Here is a 17,500-nt window from a genome sequence, read left to right on the forward strand (position 1 = left end):
TCATGAGTAGAGGAGGGTGAAGGTGCGCATTAATATCCACCACCACCACCACCACCCCCCCCCCGGTTTTTTTTTTTCCCAGCAGCAGCCTCTTCACTGATGGCAGCAAATACATGCGCTGGGAGGTCAGCCTAGGTAACCTCAACAGGTAAAGGGAGCCCAAGCAGCCCCCCCTTGCCCTCCCCATCACCCCCCCTCAAAAAAAAAAATCGGGGTGAGCTTCTTCTAGTGTTTAGCATCGCTCCCCCTTCCCCTCCCATGGGGTCACCCGTTTGCCAAGGAGGATGGTGGGGGTGCCCCTGTTGTTGTTGTTGTTGTTGTTGTCATTGTGTTGGGGTTTGGGGGGGCTGCGAGGGTGGGGTTTGTCCCACCTAGAGGGGGGCAGAAAGGGGAGGGGGGTTCTGGTGTGGTTGAGTCACTGAGCCCAGATTTCCTCTCCCCCCCCCCTTTTTTTTTTGCTTTTTTTTGGGGGTGTGTGCGTGTGTTGTTGTTATTGTGGTGATGGTGGTTGGAAGATTGGAATCAAACAAGCAAACAAAAGCAAAACGGGAGCGAACGGGCGAGGGAAGCGTCTCCGTATTGATTGGCTGCTCCTTGCTGTCCTTCTTTAAAGAAAATAAAGGCAGAAAATTATGGGGAGTTATTTATCTTTTATTTCCCCCCCACCCCTTGCTTCCTTTCAAACCAACCACTGAAAATCCACGGCTGGAAATAACAGGGAAGCGTCCTTCCAAAGGAATAAAGTAGACCATTGCTTAAAGAGAGCTACTTTGGACGAAAGAGGCAAAGTGAGATAGAAAGTATGTACTCCCTTTTGTGCATGCCTGTAGAAAATAGCCATCCAGCTTCTTTTTTTTTTATTTATTATTATTATTATTGCTTTGGTATTCAACATAGCGATTTTTCCTGCCTTTTTCTACTGAGAGGGGTATTTGTGCCCCTCGCCCCCACTTTTTGCACTGTAAGTGACCACTCGCTGCAACCTTTCACTTCGGACACTTCATTTTTACGACTGCATGAAGGAACTCAGCTCATTAAAAAATCACTTCAAATCATCAGGATTCGTGTTAATTTTTCACGGAGAGGGGGCGGGGGGGCGGGGAGAAGGACACACTTTGCAAATTAATATTTTCTGTAGAGCCGCAAAGATTATCAAACCCACTAAATGACACAGCGTTATTAACAGTCCCCGTGTTTCCTTCAAAACTCCACAGACCTTCAAATCTTTCCCTCATGTTCTTCCACCACCACCAAAAAAAAAAAGGAAGCCTAATTATTTTCAGAAGAGACCTGGGTGACTCTGACCGATTTCAAGAGTGGAGGGAGAAAAATACCATCTCAGCTACCCTCGCCAAGCTGCTTTGAGGTGTGTTTTTCTGCCCAGTAAAGGTCATATTCTCATTTTTTCTGAGGCATGGGGTGCCTCAAACCTCTGCTGAGGTCGAAACTCCTTTTTTGTTGTTTTTAGGGAATTTTTTTGCAGACACCTTCCCAAGAAGAGAAGACCCAATAACCACCACCCAGCCCACCTTTAGTAGATTTTCATAAATCGAGGGTGTATTTTTCCATTTAGAAAGGCTACATGTGGTGGCTTTTTCCTCACCGTAAGCAGACAATGACCTATGGAGGAGAACCGCGATTTTTTCCACCGCCTATTGTGAAAATATTTTTAAGAATCAAGCTACCTTTGCTGTGAAGAAATAGCCTTCATACCCGAATAATCTCAAGGACGGCACGATGACCATATTCATTTTTACAGAAATCACCCATCTCATCCCCCCTTCCCCAGATTACCCCTTCCCTAGAGAACAACACAACCACCACCACCCCCCAAAAAAAAAAAAAAAGAAAAGAAAAGAGCAACTAGGGACAGAGGCTCCTTAATTAACAGCTAATAGTCGAGGTGACCATTTTCCTCCTCTGATCAATAGCATTTCTATTTTTAAAATCCCAGTGCCTGCCCATGTAATAAAGGCAGCCCTGCAAATTAAAGGGGGGGGGGGGGGGGGAAGTTGTCAGATCTGTGCAGTTGGAGCTGGGATTGGGAAGAGCTGCTGCATTTTTCCAATCATCATTATCCCTGGATGCAATAAGCAGAGGTGCAGCGAGTCTTTCAGAATCCTACCCTAGGCTGGGAAATAAATGTTTGCCTTCAGTATCTGTGAAAGGAAGGATCCCACCACCCCCTCCCAGATTTCATGAAATAAGATATATGCAATTGCCTGCTTCTTTTTAAGGAAAATATCTTGACATTTACTGTCTGGGGAAAGTGCTGCTCTTTGTCTTTACTGTTTTGGCCGTGTTTAGATGTGGGGATGGGTGGGGGGTGATGTGTCTTGCGGGTGCATGCGCTTGAATGTAGCTGTATCGGTGTGGTTGTATTGTACTTTTAGGTGTTTCATTGTACCCTCCCGGAGTTTATTTTATCCCCCCCTCTCCCTTTGCCCTGACCTTCACTGAAAAATGTCATTCCCTCCTTCTCCACCCCAAAATGAGGCTTTTGAGAGATACGTGATGTGCGTAAATAAAGAGAAGGAAAAGGGGGGGGGGGCGGGGGGGAAAGAAAACCAAACCCCACAACCACTTCAAAACAGGCAATTTCTCTGTGCAAGCATTTTTTTATGCATTTATGCGCTCCCCGCGCCGTCAGATGTCAGCCCTGAGCGCTGCTCCGCGCTCCCCGCGGAACGAAACACACACACACACCCCCCATTAAAAAGGAAGCTATTTATGGGATTTTTCAGCACGGTGCGGGGTTTGAGGGGGGTGAAGTCAGCTCCGCGTTTCCCCCCCCATCCACGGCCGCGGAGCCGCTTCCGCGGGTGCGGGGTGCCGCGGGGTGCTCCCCGCTGCGCGCAGCCCCGCGCTAACATTGGGCAACAGCGCCATCTCGCGGCCGCGGCGGGGCGCGGCGCCGCGGGCGGGGGGGTCCCGCCGGCCCCCGCGGGTTACCGGGCGGCGCGCTACAACCGATAATCCCTTACCGGCACCTCGGGGCGGCGGGGGGAGCCGCGGCCACCCTCCAACACTGGAGCGCGGGCAGGATTTTGGGAAAAAGCCATTCCCACCACTACCCTTTTATTTTTCTTTCCCCCCATTTCCCCCTTTTCTCACCCATAAAATTAACAAAAAAAGGCAGCACACGCACGAAGGACCAAACAAACCCACCAGATGTACCACCTCACCCCCCTTCCCCCCCGGCTTTTATCAGTTTTGGCTTGGAGTTGGGGTTTGATTTTCTCTCTCTCTTTTTTTTTTTTTTTTTTAACCTCCCCTCTGCCGAGGGGGGTCTGTTGTTTGTAGCTTGTAGACAAAACATTCCAATAATCCGGTTTCAAAGGGAAGAGCACCCACCTTATTTAAACCATAAAGCAATTAAAGCCAGACGTCTAGCCAGATCTAGGGTCCTGTTTTGTTCGGTCCCATTCAGCCATGCATAGCAGGGAGACAAACAGAGTTGTAAAAGTGGCATTTTTTTGGCTGCGGAAATGTACCTATGGACAGCTGTAGGGTCCTGTCGGTTTTGTGTGCCTTACAAAGGGGCAGATTTGAAACCAGGCACACCACACACGCACCCGACAAAAAACCCACCCCACGAACCTTATATACATGGCTATATACATACATATATATTTAAACAAATTTTTTTCTTTCTTGTTTGCCTTGATAAGGGCATCTCTCCCGGGGCAGAAATGCATGTGCATGTTCACAAGCGCCGGCACACAATAGCTGTATCAGTATGCGTCTGCACACACGCGCCATATGTCAAAGAATGCCGAAATTGGAGCATTTTGATACATTGATCCGGGGAAAGGCTGGCCGTAGGGTGTGCTGCCGGGTGCAAGCCGCATTTTTTTCTTTTTAATTATTATTATTTATTTTGAGCCACATTGGGGTGGGTTTTTTCTCCGCTGGCTGCCGTGGAGGAGAAATTCAATGGCTGAGCCGCACCAGCGCAGCCTCCCAGCAGGGCCAAATGGCATTTTATAACTAGTGTAACCCTTCACCGGGGGACGGGGACGCAGGGCGGGGGGGGGTGGGAGTGGGGGGGGGGGAGCTGAGGATACCGGGGGCCTTGCACATGAACTAAAACTGCGGCAGGATTTTAACCCAACCCAACCCACCACCAACAAAAGAAAGCCCCAACCAGCAGCTCGGTGGAGACAAAGGGGCATCTCCTGCGCTGCCCGCCGGCTGTAATGGGGGTCTGGCCGGAGAGCTGACTGCGGCAGGGAGGGAGAGGGGCTGGGGAGGGGGGGGGCTGGGGAGGGAGGAAGGGGGGGCAGGAGGAGGGAGCAGGCTGTGGTCGCACTGGAAATGAGATCCGCTTGAATGAAAGGGGGGCCAAAATGAACTTCCATACATCATGTCTTTTCAACATCGCTAAACGTTCCTGACAAGCCCCTCCAGAGAGCCGGGTCCGAAACTGCCTCCAAAGTCCTGTCCAAATGATGGTCGAGATTTTTATTTTTTTTCTTCGCCCCCTCTTAATTAATAGTGATAAAACGGGGATGATTTCTCCCCTCTCGCGAAGAGGACGTGAGCGAGCCGCTTCCCGACCCTGCAGGATTTTATTCTTTATTTGAAGCGGGATGAACGAAGGGAGAGAAGCAGATGGGAGGGAAAATAACAACAACAACAACAATAATAATAATAATTAAAAAAAAAAAAGAATTGACATGACTTAGGTGGAAAGATTTCCCCCTTCTTCTTCCGGTTTTTGGGTTTTTTTTGTGGTATTTTTTTTTGTCCATAAATCTTTCGCTCCGCTAAAATGTTTTCTAACCTGACCATTTCATTGCGCTCGTTAAGGTTTTTTCCAAACAGACCTAGCACAAAACTGGGATTGTAAAAGGGCTTTTTAGCTTCCCCTGCTCTAGGGATGTCTCCGCTGATAGACCGCAGTGCGCCTGTCCCCGTCCGGAGACAAAAATAGACCCCACTTTAAAAGCGAGGACACAAATCAGGGTAAGGAAAAGAAACCTCCAAATGCTTCAGCAAGAAATATTAAAGAGCAATATTTTATGAGATCAGCAGAAGTAATCGCTTCCAGATTTTTTTATTTCGGAGGAACTGGGACGAGGGCGACAAACGTATCTCGCTCGCCTGATCTGGTTTTGATTAGAAAGATTAAAACGCTGCTCCACTCATTTCATTAAAGAAAGGGACCTATAACAAGTTTTTATGATTAAACATCCCTCGCTGCTCATTTTTTATACAATCTCCTGCCTCTTGTTTCTCATTCAGCAGCCTGGAAAGCGCCCAGAGAAGGAGCCATTGATAAAACCCGGCTCCAGCGCTGTGGGCAGCGTGTTTTCTCGCCTCTGCACAAGCCCCAGACCATCTCGCCCTGGCAGGACCGGGGGGGTTGACCTTTCCGCAGCCAACAACCCTTCTCCCCCCCCCCTTTTTTTTTTTAATTTCCCCCGTGTAAGGATGAGGGAGGGGGGTCTGCCTTTTATTTTTTTTTGCCTTTCAACCCGAAAATTTGCAGGCTACCGCATCGCCACCACACATTTATGTCTTTATTCCCTTGCTCTTTCTTCCCCCCCGCCTCAGCCCAGATCTCCCCCCGCCCTCCCCGCCTTCTCCTGGGCTGTCTTGCGAGAAACGGCACTTCCAGCAACCCTCCAAGTTTTGGCAACCCATCGATAAGGCAGAAGCTCCCCGAGCGGATGGCAGAGAGCGATGCCTTTGCCAGCTCCTCTATTCCCAGCATCCATATTTAGTCTTTTTACATATCCTTCGATTGCCTGGGGTCATAAATTAGTACAATTAATTATCCCAATCTAAAAATTGATGGCACATATAACCCTTACCTCAGCGCCTTTTTATTATGGTACTCTGAAATAGGAAAGTGCTGGGGAAGGAAGCAGAAATCTCCGCTCTCCTCCGGCTGCGGGGGATGTTCGGGTCCGCCCTGCCGAGGCTGCGGCACCAGCACCGGCACCGGCACCGGCACCGGCTGGCAAAGCCCTGGGGCTGCTCCTCTGCAAAGGGCTTTAAATAAAAAGACACCTACATCCTGATTTTTTTCCTTTTTTTTTTTTTTTTCCCCCGTGACGTTAGGTATATTTACATAGAGCTGCTCTACAATAGCGAACATAACAATATTACAGAACGGTTCTGAGACGAGAATAAAATACACAAATAAGTACAGCAGAAACGTTCAACACCATGACAGAACATCATTGAGCCATATTCCCTTCGGTCCTTTTTTTTTTTTTTGTGTCTCTTTTTCCTCTTTTTTGTACAAAATATTCACTCACGAGCTCGCGGAATTAAAAAATAAAAATACTGGATAAGTTTAATTTATGAAATAAAATACTAAAAAAAATATTCAAGTACTTCTTGTGTTTGTTTTCTGAGGAGGACAAAACAAAAAACAAGGAAGAAGAAAGGAAGAGAAAACAACCCCCCCCAACATCTTTCTTTTATTTAGTTGCATTTTAGAAAAGACTCGTGTCCCAAAACGCTTGCTGTGTTTGCCTATAATGCTAAACATTCATCCGCACATTCAAAGTCAGAAACACTTCAACCCCCAGAAACAGCCTTTTTTTGTGGGTTTTTTTTTGGTGGTTTTTTCCTTTTTTTTTTTTTTTTTTTCTCCACCCTCGTTTCTCATTGACTGGACTTTGCCAACTTTATTGCTGTTCTTTATCGGTTTTTTCTTTATTCATTTTCTTCATTTTCATTCGCCTGTTCTGAAACCAGATTTTGACTTGGCGTTCAGTGAGATTAAGGACTCTGGCTACTTCGTACCTCCGGTCCCGTGTAAGGTACATATTGAATAAAAACTCTTTTTCCAGTTCCAGGGTCTGATACTTTGTGTAAGGACATCTTTTCTTCCTCGTGGAGCGCGCATGAATCCAATTTGCGACGGGATTGTCTGAGAAAGAAGATTTTAACATTTTTTTTGGGGGGGGAAAAATCAGTGTATACAGCTGGCCTTTCTTCCCTCCCCCCTCCACGCCCTGGTGTATCTATAGAAAGAAACCTGTTTAATTAGCAGATCTTACCTAAATATTTTAAGTGACCTTCAGAAGAGTTTAATCTGTTTATTTTGGAGGGGTCATTTCCTTTTCTTTTGCTGCTGTTCTCACATAAAAGTTTCAGTAAATAAAACCGTAGCAATGGGTTTAAAATAATAATTATCCACATGACTGCTACTAGCAGTAATCTAAGAACATAGTCATAAAAAGTAAAAATTCCCACCATTTCATAGGCCCATAAACTCTTTTTACAACCTCAGCTCTCCAATACTTTCCCTAGAAGCTTTCCCAGACCTGGAAAGCCGAGTTTGTTTTTTTAATATCTTAAGGATGACACGCGAGATGTCCCACTGACTCCCCGAAATTGGCGCTTTTTTTTTTTTTTCCCCTTCTCCCCCCCAGCCTAAAGGACTTTCCAGGCTGCTGCCACAGCCCGCCTTGGCCGGGGAGCAAACCCGCCGCTCCGTGGGAGAAGGTTTTACCCTCTGCCCGTTTTAGGCAGCTGCCTGCCAGCAAAGGGAGACTTTCGCCTCCTGATTCCTCGACTTATTTTTATCACGAGGGTGCCTGGCACCAGCTCGCCTGTCATAAATAGAGGTGTGAGCGCCTTTCCTGATAGAGAGCGAGATACTGAGGCACCAAGGTGCTCCCATCTCCTGTCACCCAGCTTTATCGCTCGGAAATCTCCCGCATCTTAGGCCGGGGGGGTCCCCCCAAGCCCAGGGCACGGCCGAGCGGCCGCAGGGGCGTGCGGTACCCCGGCGGGTGCACCCGCATCATCGTCCTCGCATCCCCCGCTGGTGCTGAGGTCCTCTCGGGAGGGTTTGGCGAGGAGGCATTGTGTTGGGTGGGTTTTGCTTTGGGGCTTTTAAAATTATTAATTTATTTTATTTTAATCTCGGATGCTGAGTTGCTGCCCTCCTGCCTCTGCATCCCCCAGGAGCTGGTCCCCTCTGCAGAGCTGGGCTCCAGGCTCCCTGCGCTGCAGGGTGGAGGTGAGGGTGATGCTGGCGGTTACCTGACTCCTGCCCCTACAGTGTTCAAGGTTTCCTGATGGCTGGGTTGGGGTTGGGTTTGTTTTGGTTTTTCTGGAGTTCCCCCCTCGCCTTCCCCCCCTCCCCTTGGGCTGCAGAAGATGTTTCTTCAAGTGTATGGTCCAATGTCCTGTGCTCGCTGCCTTTTGCCCTCTGCTACCTCCACACACTTAGTTTACGCCTTTACAATTCCAATTTCCCCCTTTGCTTCTCCCCTACACACACACACACGCCCCCCCGCCCAGGGCACCCACCTTTTCATTTATTCCCACGTGTTGGAGCATTTTATGAATAATTGCACCGGTGGAGCTTTTATTGATTTTTAAAATAGATAAAGAGACACCTCTGTGTTTAACCAGAGATATTCCTTTCCCCTCCCCCAAAAAACCCACATCAATATGTTAACTTCCAGCCAGCTACAACTCTTCCTTGTTCTTTGAAAGTGGAAATATTTGAAAGCGAAGAGGCTTCTCCCTCTGCCTACCCCCCTCTCGCTCCCTCTCACACACGCACTCTCCTTCTCTATTTTTTTTTTTAATTCCCCCCGGTAGAAGGTGATGAATATTTGATCAAAGAAGCCAAAGCCCCCCCCCCCCCTTTCCCCTTGCAAGGAAAAAAAAAAAGGGGGGGGGGGGAGAAAAAGAAAAAAAGAAACCCAGAAAAAGACTAAAGTGCCCAAAACAAAGTACAGATATTCGCTCTCCGGCTCTGCTAGGCGGACTCGCTCAAACCCCCAGATCTTCCTGCGTATCTGGAGTTTTAGGGTCGGGCTCTCTAAGGTAATTTCATTTTATTGAGTAGGGTCCTGGAAGCTGTAATGCCTCCCCGGTCGTAAACAAGAATGACTTCGACTTACTAGGGTCTAATTCGTGCTTTTCTTCTTTGTGTTTGCTGGAAGCGATGGCTTCGGACTCCGGGGAAGGAATTGTCTGCGCTGCTCTGTCTCTCAGCTCCCCCGGAGCCGCGTACATGTAGTCCGCGTAGCCGCGGCCGTCGGCGGGGCCGCACTCCGGCCGCCGCCCGGGGAAGGCGTCGGGCTTCAGGCCGTAGGGGCGAGCACCGGGGGCGAAGGCCGGGAAGGAGACGGCCCCGGCGAGGGGCTCCAGCCAAGTCCGCATGTACCTGGGCTCTGCCCCCACGGGCGCCTGGGGGGCGTAGGGGTGGTAGCCCACGGAGGACTGGGAGTGCACGGGAGCCCAGGAGGTGGTAAAGACGGCCGGCTTGGGGGCGAAACTGCAGGACGGAAAGTCGGCACAGTCCGGGACTAATCCTGACGGTCGGGCAGCAGCCGGGTGGGAGGCAGTGCTGGGGAACCTGGAGGCCAAGAGCTCGTCGTTCTCGTGGCTTATCAAGGAGTCAACATAGTAGTTGCTTATGGGGCCAGAAGCCGACATGGTTCCCCCCTCTTTTACATTCATAAGATTATTGTATGAACTGTATGTGTACTTTTTATCTTCTCATAGAACAATCAGGGCAGGTAATTATTTTTTCAGCCTTTCCCAGTGTGCCATTGGCTGCCCGCCCTCACGTGATTGTATTTACCCAAAAATATAGCGTGGATCAATCCGCAGGTCTTTTTTTTTTTTTTCCTTTCCTCCTTCCTTTTTTTTTTTTTTTTTTTTTTTAATAACGCCACCCGGCTTTTCCTAAAACTGCTGGAAATGGGGCGGGGATGTGGAGGAGGGAGGCTCGGCCGGTCCTCAGCCGGGGGATGCTCTGCCCGCGGGCTGGGGGGGAAGATTCGCCCTGGTGCTAGGGAAGGTGGAAGGTAATTGTGGAAGGTAGTCCAGGAACTATTTCTTGACGTAATTTGTCTCTGTCCTTTGCTTCTGCAGCTTCTAGCCTCTAATGGATACATTAAATGGGATAGCGGTGGGAAGGGGAGAGGGGAGAAGTGCGGTGAAGGTGGGCTCCCCACTTGGAGAAAGGAGCTGGGGGGGAAGGGGGGGGAGAAGCTTTTAGCCTAAAAGCCAAGGGGGCTTTTGTCATCTTTTGCAGCGCTGTCTCATCGTTAGGCTGCTCAGCAGCTGAGAAATCTGTGGGGCAGAGGCACATCTAGCCCTGCTTTAAGAAAAAAAGTGTCTTCAGGAGGGAAAAAAAAATATATATAGTCTGAGGAGCAGCTTTGAAAACAGGAGGGGGAAATAATAATACCACACACACACACACAGCCCCCCCCCCCAAAAAAAAAAAAAAAAAAAAGAAAAAAAGAAAAACTGAGCTTTTGCAGTGAAAGGCTGCATTATTCGGCAAGTAGTCGTGGATGTTTTTATGTCCTTCAATAAAATTTTTACGAGGATCACTTGATTGTTCATAAATGTGTCGTTCATTAAATAAAACCGTAGGACTGAGTTTCAGCTATATAGCTGAGGATGAGAGAGCTTTTGCGTATCAGGAGGAAGCAACAATGTGTGTTTGGCACATGATTTTTTTTTTCCTCCTTTTTTTTTTTTTTTTTTTTTTTTGTTAACGCCTGGAAACTTTTCTTTTTACACCAAATCGATTGAAGAAGTTGGAAGCGTTAAAAAAATCGGTGATAACCTGCCTGCATTTTGAGAGAATAACCTTTCCTTTGTAAGGAAAGACAGGTAGGTAAATAGCTCACGCCCATTGGAGTCTGAAATAAGGGAGTTAGGCGAGTCTTCTGGCAGAAAAAAATAATATTAAAATTAAGGTACCTAACAAAAAATAACCTTTCGTGATTTTTTTTTAGAAACAGAACCCCCCAAAAATATGGAGTGTCTGGACTCTCCATCACCTCGGGTATTCTAGAGCTGGGGGGGACATAGAGGGAAACGGTCAAAATTTGCAAGAAGGGAAAGTGTGGGCTCAGAAAGCGGTGGGGGTCCCTCCATGGGAGAGGCAGGCAGGCAGGCAAGGGGGGTGGTCAGGGTGTCTCCAGTGATGCAGCATTCACCAGTGACAGGCGTTCTGTACAGTCTGGGCAAGTCCCACGGACGGACACAGCAGAAACCTTTTTTTTTTTTTTTCCTCCCCCTTCCCTCCTCAGTAAGTTGCATGGGAAATGCGAGCGGGAGGAGAAAAGACATTAAGGCAGATTGAGGAAGAACAGGCAAGAGGGAGTGATACTGCCAGGAGATCTTCCCCCCCAGCCCCTCCAAACTTACCCCCTCAGCTGAGCCAGGATAAAATCCTGCACCACAATCCACAGAGCTCCAGGAAAAAAAAAAAATAAATGCACGAGGCTGCCCTCGCTGCTGGTAGAAATTGGATTTCCCTCTCAAAAAATAGGGAAGGCTTTAAAATAAAAATATGACGGGAGGTGTTTGTCAAGGGACTCCAGATTTTCCAAATTCGAAAAGTCATCGACTCGCTCCCCCCACAGAATTTATTCCTCATTCCGTTTTAAGTTCCCTGCTTTATGTGAGCCCTTAAAGGGAAATATTCCTGCAGGAGTAGAATGTCTTCTTTGGCCTTTATCGAGACCAATTTATCTGTCAATCATCAGTCTCCAATGACGGTTATTTTTATGTTCGCGAGAGAAAAAAAAATCATTCTTTTATTTATTCCCATTTTAAAAATACTTACTCTGCAAGACTGCTAATATAGTGGGCTGTGACATGTAGAGGAGAAAAAGCAGCTTGACTTCTCTACTTTGGTGGAATATTTTAAAGAGAATCCTTACAAAAGAAGGGTTGTTTGCAGATGTATATGCAGAAGGGGAGAGGGAGAAAGGGGGGAAAAAGAGGCAGAGAGAGAAGGAGGGAGAGGGAAAGGAAGGACTGAGCATGCAGAGGGACAGAAGCACTGAAAAGCAGAGTCAGTGTGGAGGTTTTCCAGAGGGGGAAAAATTTTTTTATAGTGTCAGAATATACCACAGACGAAGCGCAAAACGAGCAGAAATTATCAAAGCCACGCAGTCGTAATAAGTAGCAGCAGTTTTTGTAACCTTAATGCAAGCAGGCAAGGTCACTAAATTAGTCGTGGATGGTGGATGTTGGTGTTACACAAAGGCAAACGTATCTGGCAAAGATTTCTTTTATTTGCACGGAAACCTGCAGCACACGGGATTACTCACTCACTCCCCACACTGTGGTGGGGTATTAAACACAAAATAAGATCGCGTTTGTCATACAAACCCCTCTCATTCAGGGGCTGCTGGTCTCAGAATTGCGCAGTACAAAGCAGAGATGGAGACACTTCACCTTAAAGCAAACTAAAGACACGGCTTAAGACTAAAGAGACGGCTTAAGACAACGTTTTCTCCACATTTAGCTGCAGAATCCCGTAACACGATGTGAACCCCCATAAAATATTGTCCTTTCACGCTTATCTCACATGAGACCATCCCCATGGATGAATGCAAAGTTATGTGGATAAAGTCCGCTCAGAGTGCAGGGCAAATAAAGCAATATCCTGAAATATTCTTCTTTTCAGTAGCAGTGTCTCCAAGCAAATATCCAGACTGGATCTGAAACGCCTTGCTATTGAATTCAGCAGCTACAAGGTTATTTCGCAGCTTTTCTGCACGCTCCAGCTAGACTCCTATGCCTCCACAAAAGCTTCGGTATTTGTTTAATGGGAGATTACCTCTTCTGAAATGATGGTGAGCTATCACATCCCTTCCAGGCAGACTAATATCTTTTCCTCTCACCTCTCCTTTTGAATCTGCAGGGGAAAGAAACTTAATTGCATTGAGCAAAACTAACACTAGCAATCCACAAGCTGTATGAGTATTTTTTTTTCCGGCGGAGAAAAATTGAGTAATTTTTTTATATATATATATATATATATATAAAAAAGACGAAGTCTACTCGCAGATTAGGAGGTTATAGGAAATCAAGCCTTTGTCTGAGCACTGTCCTGGTTAGTTGACTTCTGACACCTTTTCGGAGCTAAATGCTTCCCATGTTCGCCCTGCTCCCTGCAAATGCTGTGTGTGCTCAGCCCGAGCTGCATCCCTTCCCTGCCCTGTGCGCGTAGCCAGGCTCTTTCCCCACTTCCAAATCTTTTGGTTTCGCTTTGAGAAATTCTCCCCTGATTGGAAGGTAGTGAGACAAAAAAATAACCCTAATAAAAAGAGAGAGAGAAGAGGGAGGAAAAAAAAAAAAAAAGAAAAAGAAAAAACCCCAGCTATTGGACAGCCTGCCTGCTGAGGTGACACTGCTTTCTTGGGGCGGGGGGTGCTCTTTAAATTTTTTTTTTTCTTTTTTTTTTTTCTTTTTTTTTTTTTTTTTCAAAAACCGGTGGTAAGGAAGAGCCAGGCTGCGGTCACAAGTAATTGGGGAGGGGAGGGTGTATCTCCCCTTCCCTGCTGCAGCTCCAGGCCCGAGCAGCACCAGCAGCCTTCCTCCGGAGCGGGGCTGCGGCGCTGCTGCCCGCCGGGGCACCCCGAGACCGGAGCTCCCGGCGGGGGCAGCCCCGGAGCCACGTCCCGGCCGCCCCGGGGCCGGGAGGTGACGGGCACCGCGCCCCCCGCCAGCCAAGCAAACGGAGCGTGCTCGGGGAGGAGGGAGAAAAAAAAACCCAGCCGCATTCCCCGCTTTCCCTCGGTTCAATTAACACTGTCAAGTTCGGATTAAAAAAAGAAATCGGGGTTTTCTCGGCTCCTTCCCCCCCACCGGCCACGCCGCACACCTCCAGCCCCGCTCCGGAGCGGCAGGGAAGGGCGGTGCTGCCGTCCCATCCCTCCAGGAACGAAACGAAAGTAACCCTCCAGCCAGCTCAACTCCCACTCCCCGCCTGCATTTCCAGCCTTAACCCGGAATAAAGTTCCCTTTCCCCCCCACTTCTTTGTCCTTTTCCATTCCCTTCCTCTTCTCTTGCCTGCCAAAGTTCTTTCTCTCTTTCTTTTGTTCCTTCTTCACCCCTCCTTTCCTTAAGAAAAAAAAAAGAAGAAAAAGGGGGAAAAAATTGTACACAATAGATTGAATGACTCTCAAGCAGACTCTCTGAAGAGGCTGCGAAATATTTTCTGATCCCCCAGATGCCTCTGTTTATTCCAGGATTGTCTCTTAAAGTAAATAAATATGGGGAAAGATTAATTTCAGGCCAAATACCATCCGTGAATCTTGCAGCAGCGCGATCGCAGGCTATAGGCTTTGCCTTATCCACCCCACCACCCCACTACATTCTTTGGCTGCTTGAAAATCATATTTATTCAGGCTTCCTTAAAAGTTATCATACAGGAAAGCTCCCCAGGACAACAACTGACCGCTGAACGCACATCGCTTTGTATCAACGTGAAAACTTCAATCTGAGCCAACATGGGAATCACAGCTAAGGCAAAGAAAATCACCATTCAGCTGAAAATGACACTGCAGGAGTTTTTTACCTGCTTAAGTGCTTCCCCCCCCCCCCCCCCCCCCCCGTTTGTTGCTAAGAATTCCTGTCTCTCCAGTGTTGGAGGTACAGCTAATAGACAATAAATTCCGAGGTGCAATTAAAGCGAAGTACAATTTCTTTAAGTGTGTTATGGTCTCCTTTTCCAAAATTTCAGGTCTCCACCAGACGAAGCCTTCTGCAGATGTTCACAAACCCCAGCAGCTCGGCTGCAGCAGCCGGGGAGGGTGCAAAATTAAAGCTCCTCTCCACGCTGCTCTCCAGGTTAGCTCGGTTTTGGGTGTGATATGAAATGCAGGTCAACAGAAGGGGAAATTTTTTTTTCCCCCAGAGAAGTAAATTAAAAGAAGAGCAAGAAAACAAGCCTGAACCCAGAAAGGCGAAGTGTATACTGCCTGAAGAAACATATTTCTATACTTCTGCCTTTACATTTATTATGTTTCTGTCAGACACCCTGTAATTAGCATAGATAACTATAGTTGCAAGCTCCAAGTTGTGTCTGCAAATTCTATTGTTTGGCTGCTCCAGTTGCACACTAGCGAGCTTGAAAGCGAGCACAAGGTGTTAGGAAGAGCCTGGTGCCCTCAAATAAGACAATAACCCCGAGAAATGGGGGGGCGGGGGGGGGGGGGGGGGGGCGGCGGGAGGAGGGCGGAGGGTGCTGCTTTAGGCGATGGATTCCAGCACAAGCTGCACCGCAACATCTCTGGCCTGGTGCAAAAGTCTCCTCCAGGAGATCAGCTCAGCCTTAAACCTGCTTCTATATACCACAAATATGGCTTAAAAGAAAGACTATTCAGGCAATACCCCGTCTTCTGTCTTAATCCGCACCCCCACCCCCACCATCAAGCGGTTAATTGTAAGGTCGTCTGCAGAGCCAATACCTATGTAAATACTCAGTGTCTGAGCCAGACACCTAAAGTAACAACCTTGAGCAGGGACATTTGCTACCATTTACACGATTCCCTCCACCAGCCCCAGTTTGTTTTCCAGCCCTGGAGCGGGCTCGTCTTGTAGGGAAGAGCTGAGCCTTTAGGGGACTTCCCCAAAACCCAGCCGAACAAATACCCACGAGTAGCCAGGAGAACTTTTATCGGGACACACACACAAAAAAACCCCTCCCCATAATATAGCACAGTTCTTCCCCTGCTGCAAAACTGGGAGAGCGTACCAACGCAACCTCATCTCCCCACAGCCTCCTACCCAACTTTTCAGCCCCACAGCTTTTGCATACACACGCACCCCCCCACCCCCCCAGATCATTCCTAGCAGCAAAGGATGAAGTTCATCCGTAGGCAATGCGTGCACACACAGCGAGACACGGGCAAAAGCCTCCAGGTTTTAAAATTACACCTGCTGGGAGAGGAGTATTATACAAACAGACGCAAGAAAAATTACGCAATCCAGCGTATCATAATATCGCTAATATTTTACTCTGATAACAGCATCAGAAAGTGCATGAACATGAGCAACAAAGCAATACTACGCGAAGAAAGATGAAGGCGAACAGCATGGTGTCTTTTTGACTACCCATGTTTTTACATAAAAAACAGGCACATCTATACAAAAATAGCTGAAGCAATAAATTCCCACCGTCCTTCTTCCTGATCTAATATCATAATTAAAAAAACAGTAGGGGAGATTTTAACTTTTATTGCATTTCTGGAACTGGGTTGCTAAACATATATTAACTTTAGACTCTTCTCTTTCTCTCCAGGGGGGTGGTCTCTTAGAAATAAAATCAATCTTAATATATACATAATAGATATTGTTTTGTCTTGTACATGCTGTTAGAAGAAAGGGAAAGAAATCTGCAGATAGTTAATACAGAGAAAGCAAACTCATCATACATGTAATGAATCCTTTAAATCATTCAATTATCACAGCACTAATATCAAATAATTATGGTTAAATGTACCAGTAATCAACCTTGTCCCTGTTGAAATATTAATTTACAGTATCGTAAATGAGTTTCTTCCTTCTTTTTTTTTTTCTTTCTTCTTCCTTTACCCTTTTTTTAAACTCGCTTATAACATTTTTTTCCCCAGCCTGGTGTATTCAACCTAAAAGTGTGATGAAAATAGCCGAACTCCACACAACATTGCTCTGAACCAAATCAACAACTATTTCGTCTTTTCCAGACTTAAAATACAGCATCTTTAACACAGCAGAGAACACAAAGCGATACGTTTTCAAAACGATGCTTAAAAACACACATTAATTCATCGCACGTGATTTTCTTCTCGTCTGGGTTATAACGTTCAGACCAAGCGCCTGTCCTATGGAGCAGGGACACCACTATTTTTGCAATCGAAATATACTCCTTGGACAGAAACTTTGCCCTGAGGCTCACAAGTAAGAAGTCAAAGGAGGGGAAAATCCTGAAATATCACAATCCACCAACAAAAAACCCTAAACCCTAAAATACACCATTCGCGCCAGATGTGAACCCGCCTTGGGAAAAACCTGCTAGCCTGCCGTTTTGCTTACCCAGAAAAGTCCAAATATTCAGAGTTTAAGACTTTATTTCTCCACGTCAACCTGTGCCTTTCCAACATAAGCCCAAACCACGGGATTCGGGTTTGGGTTTTTTTTTAAGATGCCACAACACACAAATGTCTGCAGAAGCACCGCTAACCCTCAGCAGATTCTCCTCTCTCTATGCCTTATTTTGCTCTCCGCATATTTACTTCTCCTGCTTGCCACGTTACAAACATCACTAATCCCACGCGTCGCACAGGACCCCTGCACTCCTCATGTGTGAGCTCGGCTGATATTGACTTTACTTTGCTTCCCCCCCCTTTTTATTCCCCCCTTTTTCGCATTGAAACGCTGAGCCGCACATAGAACTTTCCCAACTTTTACAGCGTTGTTTGTTTTTGGTTTTGGTGGGGTTTTTTTTTTGGGGGGGGAAGAGTGTAAAATAACCTTTTTTTTTTTTTTGGCCCAAGAGAGACACTGCTCATATAACACAGACGTCTGATTTTCTTCAGTAACAGTTACTTAGCTTTTATATGTATCCTTACTAGAAAGTAATTCATAATCCAGGCTGAACCAGCCGCGACATAGTAACCATGCTCTTGAAAGTGAAACCCCAGACCCCGATTAGAGCATGGAAAAGGGTTATTAAATTTTATCTCTGATGCTTTTGCTGGGCTGGAGATAGAGAGC

The 17,500-nt window shown here is 47.1% G+C and overlaps 1 protein-coding gene across 1 annotated transcript; it reads right to left on the reverse strand.

Annotated features, from left to right (window-relative positions):
- Positions 1-6,550: 6,550 nt before the first annotated feature.
- Positions 6,551-9,457, reverse strand: HOXC9 (homeobox C9). The gene is made up of 2 exons (XM_005233116.2): positions 8,883-9,457; positions 6,551-6,889 (listed from the first exon to the last, which is right to left on the reverse strand). The coding sequence occupies exons 1-2, from the start codon at positions 9,442-9,444 to the stop codon at positions 6,645-6,647; spliced, it is 807 nt and encodes a 268-aa protein (XP_005233173.1). The 5' UTR covers positions 9,445-9,457; the 3' UTR covers positions 6,551-6,644.
- Between the last annotated feature and the right edge of the window lie 8,043 nt (positions 9,458-17,500).

Source organism: Falco peregrinus, chromosome 19 (assembly GCF_023634155.1).
Source record: "Falco peregrinus isolate bFalPer1 chromosome 19, bFalPer1.pri, whole genome shotgun sequence".
Lineage (NCBI taxonomy): Eukaryota > Metazoa > Chordata > Aves > Falconiformes > Falconidae > Falco > Falco peregrinus.

Excerpts from the sequence above, each read along its gene's own strand:
- HOXC9 (XM_005233116.2), bottom strand. The coding sequence starts at position 9,444 with ATGAATGTAAAAGAGGGGGGAACCATGTCGGCTTCTGGCCCCATAAGC. Across the intron at positions 6,890-8,882 it reads AAAGCACGAATTAGACCCTA|ACAATCCCGTCGCAAATTGG; the intron begins GTAAGTCGAAGT and ends CTTCTTTCTCAG.